This window comes from Cryptomeria japonica, chromosome 2 (genome assembly GCF_030272615.1).
Source record: "Cryptomeria japonica chromosome 2, Sugi_1.0, whole genome shotgun sequence".
NCBI classification, from domain to species: domain Eukaryota; kingdom Viridiplantae; phylum Streptophyta; class Pinopsida; order Cupressales; family Cupressaceae; genus Cryptomeria; species Cryptomeria japonica.
In genome coordinates this window covers 325,216,630-325,224,890 of record NC_081406.1, presented here as the reverse complement: position 1 = coordinate 325,224,890, position 8,261 = coordinate 325,216,630, and the positions used below count along the sequence as shown (strand labels likewise).

The 8,261-nt window shown below is 37.2% G+C and overlaps 1 protein-coding gene across 1 annotated transcript in view; it reads right to left on the bottom strand.

Annotated features, from left to right (window-relative positions):
• Positions 1–5,860: 5,860 nt before the first annotated feature.
• Positions 5,861–8,261, bottom strand: part of LOC131027202 (glucan endo-1,3-beta-glucosidase 8) — a 46,882-nt gene continuing 44,481 nt past the window's right edge. The window contains exon 2 of the mRNA XM_057957202.2: positions 5,861–7,565. Coding sequence (XP_057813185.1) covers positions 6,458–7,565 — 1,108 coding nt within the window. The 3' untranslated portion in view covers positions 5,861–6,457. The remainder of the gene's footprint in view (positions 7,566–8,261) is intronic.

Sequence of the window (8,261 nt, the reverse complement as noted above, 5' to 3'; positions counted from 1 at the left end):
TAATTTAGAAGTGATTAGAAGAATCTAGAAGGGGGTTAGGAATAGGGTTTAGGAGGCAAGTGGGAGATGTAGGATTTTGCAAGTGGAGGTTTTTAAATAATAGGATTTAATTGAAATAAAGTTAATTTAATTCAATTTGGTTGCAAGTGGAGGTTTTTAAATAATAGGATTTAATTGAAATGGGATTCCCTTTTAAATAAATGTAAATTTAATTAAAAGGTTTAGAAGAATAGATTTAATTAAATAAAATGATTTATTCAATTAAATGACCTAAAAGGGGTTAATTGAATTTAATTAAATAAATTGAGTAATTTACTTAATTAAATAGAGGAATGTGGATAATTTAATTAAATTAAATTTAATTAAATAGAGAAATGAACATAAAATATTCATTTAGGAATATAGTCATTTTTATACATCTACAGAAACATTTGAGTATTATGTTGTCTTTTGATGGTAATAAATTCATTTGACATATATTCCTAAGCAAACTTCTCATTTCATCTAAATCACTAGAGGCAAAATTGTTTGCAAAGTGGTATTATGAGGTAAAGTGTTGTATTGCAGATGGGATCAAATTCATTACAAGAAATTAGGGTAAGTTGTTAATTTGTAACTTGGGTCATAAGTGAGGGTTGTTGGGAGGTTGGATATTTGTTATAAAGGCATAAGGGGTCTATGAGCTAATTTCCCTATCTGCATCAAGTAACTTTCATTATTATTAAGTAATGAATTACACCCTATGAATTTAACCATCATGGCTATTTCAATATTTTGTGCTTTCAACTAACAAATATAGGTCATACTTGTTGGGAGTTGAACTCCAATTGAGATCCTATGCTAAGTTTTTTGAAGTTACTCTTTAGGTCATCTAGTGTCTCCATAGGAGCCACCTTGATGGTTGTCAACTACACTAGTAGAGATCTAGCATCTTCCTTTTATCCAAACTTAATCAAATCGGTACCAATATAGAGCTTTTCCCTCAAAAGATGCAACCAAAAGCCTTACAACAAAATTTTCCTCTACAATATTATGCATGAGATAGTGACCTGCTGCATCATGCAAGTGTTTCATGGGCATAATTGCATGCATCCTTATCAAATGAAAAAGAGATCTCAAGGCAACATCTAGAAAAGGATCTCCTATAGTAAAGGGAATAGGTAGTACAAGGGGGCCTATAGTATTCCAAGAGAGAGATTATTAGGGGTAATTGAGTAGCAATAATTAGATTTGTATTTGCAACAAGGGGTGGATTAGTTGGTTGAGCTTGTAGTCAAGGTGTGGTATATGTTACAACCTTCTTGGGACAAATGTAGGGAGTTTTCTACACGACATGTGGATTAACCCTTGACATAAGCCTAGTGCTTGGTCTAAGGGTCATATACTTTTAGATTAACACAAATAAAGTCACCAAATGATGGTAAAAGTCTTCAAACAACGACAGTTTGAGACGTCACCAAAATCTTAGTAAAGATGGGACATAATCCCACCAACATTCCAAAAAACTGTTGTTACTCAAATATTGCAACCACATGTTGTAAAATCCTAGTATAAACAACAACATTACACATAACAGAATGGAAAATCCTATAGATGTGAGACCTAATGTATTAGATGACCCTTGAAGTTGAAAAGGTTGGCTCCTTATAAGACATGGAATCCACACTATACAACAATTACCTTGCAAAGAGAGAGGGAAAGGTGTAATTGCATCAAAGTAAATCATTCTCTAAAAAGGGGCATTGTGCCTAAGTTAAGGGTATCTAATCTTCTACCCATACACATGAAACAATAATCTTATAAAAAATAAGAATAAACCAGAGTTCCGTGACTCGCGGCGAGTCACGCGAGTCAACGGGTCGGGTGACCCCTGCCGGGTCACGGTGACCCTGACCCGAGCTCGGACGAGTCAGGGGGCATGACTCCCCTGACTCACCGAGTCAGCGAGTCACTCCCTGACTCACCGAGTCTGAGGGTCATGACCCGGCCAGAGTCACTTAAAACAGTGCAATAAATTTTTTAAAAAAAACATAACATTTTTTAATGATTTTTTGGCCTCACGGGGCGCTGCCCCTCGACCCCGCCCTGTATCGCGACAGGGAACACGCAAGGGGCGCTGCCCCTTGACCCCAACTTGGGGGCGCTGCCCCCAAACCCCCATTGAAAAATATAGGGGGAAACCGCGTCGATAGAAGTAGGGAAAATCTAACCTACGAGTCTGATTAGGCTCCATATAACAACACGACTTAGAAATCTTGGTAATTGATATTTAGATTTAGTATTTCAAATTTCCTATATTCTCATTTGACAATGTAATTCTTATACTGTAATAGTGTCATACATCTTTTCAAAACTAGTTTTTCAAGTACTATATGTATATGTATAACTATATCAGCACCACTACCCCGCCACCCCCCCATCGCCGTCCCCAAACTTAGACCCTTGGTCCCCCCGTCCTGGAAACGCGTCCCCTCGTCCCCAACGCTCGTGGAACACTGGAAAAATAGGAAGCCATAGTTTTGCAACCAGCTGAGAGGAAGAGGTAAAAAGCTTGCACAAATCACATTGGGGCAACACTACAGTCCGATTGGCTCACTGAGTCCACCGATCCAGTCTTCACTAATGAGGACCTTGAGTGGGTTGACCAGGCAGACAGAAAGGCTGAGGTTGTAGCTATGGCAGAGGAGGAGGATAGAGCACGATCAGGCACAACACCTATGGCTACTCAGACTGGCACATCACAGGCAAAGACTATGGCTACTCAGTCATCCAGGACCTACCTTAGACGCCTTTCTAGGAGGCAGATAGATGAGCCTGAGCCTGAGCCTGAGCCATAGACTTGTTTTTGTTTACACTTTAGAGTTACATATATGTTTGGGAACATTTGAAGTCATGGATTTTATATATATTGGACAACATTTATAACTCTATATATCTATGTTTTCTAATTCCTTCAACTACAATTTACATTTCTACGCATGTGATGGATGTATGTTTATGTACGTGATCAAATTAGCTTCTATTTGATGATGTTATAGTGTCTTTAAGCTTAATTCAATAATGGGTGTATGAAACAAGTTTTAAATCGTTAAAAATCTCTAAATTTCAAAGGTTTTCTTATTTTGCCGAGTCCTTGCCGAGTCAACCTTGCCGAGTCACGAGTCGAGTCAGCCTTGCCAAGTCAGAGCCGAGTCCAAGCCTGAGAACTTTGGAATAAACGCATCATAATGAACACAAATTACAAAGGTGTCATTTACACAAGACATACTAGACATACAGCAATTAGTCATAGTTGTTTGTATTATGTTCATGAAGACAAAATTTATTTACACTAGGGCTTCGGCCCTAGCTCACCCGGTCGTGGATCGCAACTTAAGGCATGGGTATGCTCCCCATGGTCTTGAGTTCGAGTCCCCGGCTGTGTTAACTCTGTGTGTGTTGCTACCTTGTGAGTGGGTTGTACACACTGGGGGATTAGTCTTGCTTCGGCAAGGACACCTCCAGATTCCACGATAGTGAATATAAAAAAGAAACATGGTGCAAGGTCTAAACATCTGAGACTTAACAATAGGAAAAAGGTTAATTGATAGACTTACATACGAGGCCGGATATATAGCACGAATGTGCAAAATTCTATCCAAAGCCCTAAGTAAACTACCATTTATACATTTAATATTTGTTAGAGTAATGGTTTTCTCTCTCCAAATCCTATGACTGAATATTATCCCCTACAAATGCTCCACCACATGGAATCATCAGTATGAAGGTCAAATGTCCTGAATCTACAAGGAGAAATGGCCACATTTACTAAATTCAAAATGCGCAAAGATGGTCGTCGGTCCAATTTTACAAGGTGGGTACTTGGATCCTTGACTACATTGCCAACAAGTTGCCCCTCGATTTTAAGGAATTTGGTGAGACATGATTGTTCTAGCAGACATTTGCAGCTAAAATCGAATTTTTGGTTGTCCTCTAGATTAAATTATTTTTGACAGAGACCTGTAAGGAATTGTTATTACGGTTGTGGTTACCATTATGTATGCCTCTAGGTAATTGTCACCTGTGATGCTATGGGCTCTTGATTCTCGTTTATCAGACTCTGGGCGAGTGCTTCAAGCATTCCTTCCGTTGTCCCTCTCACCCCCAATGGCCAATCCAACTGTCACATAGGATCATGCTTCCAGTTATATGCGTTGTGGCCAATAGATTTCCCCGAAATCGAGTGCCGCCTGTGAGTAGAATGGACAAATAGTGAGCATTTACGACCAAACAAAGAACCTTGCGCTGTTAGATCAAGGTGATCAATTATACACAATAACTCAATACCATTAAAGATCACAACGTAAATGTCATTACAGTAACAGTTAATTTTAAAAATATAAGCATTTTCTCGCTTAAATTACTGACCAGTGTATACAAACAGATACAAATTTTTATGACATTCAAAACAACATGGAGGAAAAATTAAATGGGATGATGTCCTAAGCTAACCATAATCAATATGTTTTGTTGCAGCATTGAAGATGAGGTTATTGAAATAAGAGAAACAGATCTCCAGATGTTGAAAAGAGTAATGTGAGGATTGCATGAAAAGATGTTGCAGAATTCATATTTATTCCCAAAGATAAACTTGCAGATGGGCAACAACTTCTGCCTTTTTAGCTTTTGCTGCACCACATCCAAATTGAGGTGGGGAGGGCAAATCCCAGTATTGCCAAAGCAGACTTAATAGCATTGCTGTGTAAATTAACCCCATGAAGTTTTCTAGTGTTTGTGGGAGAAGGTTAACTGAGGCTCATGGGAATTGCAAAGATTTAAAGGCGATAGAAGTAAAAGCCAGAGATAACAGACAGCAACTAGCTACAGGACAATTGTTTTTACCTAGAAAATAGGTAATCAAAATATGGAGAGAATGAATAATAAAAATTGACACTAAAATAACACCAATTTAAAATAGTTTTCAGCCATTGATACATGGCCACTCGTGTTTCTTAGAATGGGCTTCACGAATTACTTAGCACATAAGGTACAAGTTAAGGATAGTCAAATAGATTAAAAATACACGTCTTAGTAAAACCTGGCCAAAAATCTTGTCAGAGGTTATCTGTGCATAAGAAAATGAATCGAGACTAATATCTTTTAACTAAAGGAGTTTCTGTTATATTGAAAATAAATATTATTTGTCAAGGCAAGTTAAATAATGGAATACTATTCTTTTCTATAAATATTTGAGATTCTTCCCATATTTCTCTATCAAAATAAATTTCTGAAGAATTATTCTTAATTCCATATTATAAATTTCACAATTACCCAACTGGACAATTTGCTGGTGCATTAAAGACAAACATCCTAGCACCAAAACTGAAGCAGTCTGGAGATTAAAAATATAACAAGAGAACAACCAGACACAATGGGTGCATTTTGTCGGCATCTTTAATAGGACACGTGCCATAACCAGCATATATCATGACCAAGGATTGTAAATGTAATTATAAAGCATAGGCTACCAGCAGAAGATAATTTTGGATGTTCTACAAACCTGACATTGTTGAATCATGACAACAAAAAGAAAAACCTCAAAGATTTCATCTTCCCATATTCTCCTTTTGCATGTTTGTGTATTTGACATTTAACATTTAAGAAAATCAAACAATCATCTGACCAGGGACCATCTTCACAGTAAAAAAATTGAAATTTTATTTGAATTTGTGAATGATGAATTCCATTTTATCTAAAAGTAGATAAACTTATGCATAATTATCAATTACAACTACTTCTGATCATCAATACTTCGTGACATAAAATCTAAAGCAAGTTCCTTCCATCTGCAAAAATGACTAGGTACAATACAAGTGCAAAATTACTATAAGGCCTGTTTGGCAGTATGTAAACCAATTTGATTAATGTTGCATATCATGATTCAGCTTTGAATATAGGAGAGATTTGAATCTTCCAAACATTCGTGCCACAGAAGTAGCTATACATGGGACCAAGAAGAGAAGGTAGCATGAGTTATTTCATTTTGCTTGCTAGCTCAAATGGAAAAGTAAAAGGACAACGATTGCTGAGTTTCAGCCTGGACCCTGTTCCTTAAACAAAACAAAAAAACAGTTCATTCAACATATTTATCTCGCCCGCTATTATACATAAACGCCATGACTTATTACATGTAGACACTTGAAACAATGTAAGAATCAGCATCATTTACAAGCATGAATTTCAACTCCACAAAAAAAAATTGGATATGCATTCAATGATTTGAAAAGCTGTGACTTTTGTAGATGCCGACAATGCTTCAGGTACTACTGATGTCTACATGGCATTCAAACGTCATAAAACTGTCGACAATTTGAAGTGTTGGTGACTTCTGATAGTGATGGTACACTGTTACAGAGGCAAAAAAGAAAAGCTGCTGGCATCTGCATACGAAAGAATGCACCGAAATCTGCACAGATATTTATAAAAATGACAAAAGAACAGCCACAGCCCCAACTATTATGGCAATAAAGTTAATGCAACTCTTTGTAGGCATGCTTGCTGCACCTACTGCTATCTGAATCTCAAATTTACAGGAAGGTTGTGATGGATCCATGGTAACTACGGTAGCCAGATTAGAAAAAACACAAGCAGTATTCTCCTGATTTTGAGCCTGATAGTACATGTTAAAAGCATATGATGCATTGCCTCGAATATCCAAGTCACCACATGATGATCCATACCCCAAGGCAGTACAATCAGCATATGTGCAAGCATAGGTGACACTATTGATTAACGTAGCCATTGATGAGGGGTTTGCATTAGGACTGAGAATGCACCACTGTTTGCGCAAATATTTAACACCCTTGGCAGGAACCAATGCTTTGTTCTGTCCTTTGCCTGTGAGATCAAGTGTATACTTGGGCGTCCCATCATACTGGAAAATGCCCCAATGTCTCTCAAAATTACCAGGTGCAATACTTTTTGCATCTTCATCAATAAGACTGAATAGATATGTTTCAACAATTCCAGCCTTCATAGGTGTACCTTGTCCACTCATTAAATGCTTCATAAGACCCTGATTAAACCTTTGTGCATAATTAATATTGGCACTTTTTTCCCCATCTGTTGGCCAACCAACTTCTCCTATGATTATGGGCAGATTAGGAAAACCTGCCTTCTTTAGGGCCCAAACCAGCGTATCAAGATTCGCATCAAACACATTTGAATACTGCAAGCCATTGTCAACTACAATCTGGCTACCATCAAAGAAAGCAAAATCCACAGGAAAATTCGCATCAGTATATAAACTTAAATATGGATAGATATTAACTGAAATCGGTGCATCATTACTAGATAAGAACTGGCACATCTGTATCATCAAATCACGAACATCAGTCCTAAAATCTCCCTCTGAAGGAAGAGTTCCAGCATACACATCTGCATTAAGGGGAACAGTTGCCTTCACATCCTTCCCTAGTCCAGCCTTGTTAAGTGCATTCTGGATATTTACAAGTGCTGGAAATGTATATTGTACAAAGGTACCATTGTATGCCGTCAAGAAAGGCTCATTTCCAACTGCAACATACCTGTAAATGGTGAAACATAAATCAAATAATTATATCATCTCTAGTTTCATCAAATATTTCATTGTAATATTGGATGGCTTACTGCCAATAGTTCATTTAATTATTAAAGATATAGGATGGTTCACTGTCAATTTCCTTGTTTATCATTGTAACAGTGTAAAGAAACTCATTGGTTTATCCACTAAATCCATTTTATTTTTAATATATTCTCTACCAACTTGGCATGTATCAGAATTGGGTGATATATTCTATCATTCTAGCATTGACATATTTCTGCTTGTAATCAATCAGTTTGGCTTCATCAAAATTTGCATATCAATATCTGTCATTTTGGCATTGATCAATTCTATGGATTTAAAAATTAAATGTCATTTGGTCAGCTAGCAACCAACATCTTGCTTTTAAATTAAATTGTCATCATTCTAGTCTTCATATGCTCTCACCTTTCCCACGTCGAGAATCAATAGGAATTAATAGGATTTGAGTGACAGCAAAACTTCTCGTGGATTTGAGCTAACACCCTACCAAGGACAATACAAGTCCCTATACAAATTAGTTTGCCAAGGATGTGGAGCCCATGGAGTCCATGTTTTCCTTATGCATTGCTGATTTCGAGAGGGAGATAACAAAATGGGCAGCAAATGCAGAAGCGAAGGCAGAAAAGGGGGCTATATTGCTTGACGATCATAATATGCT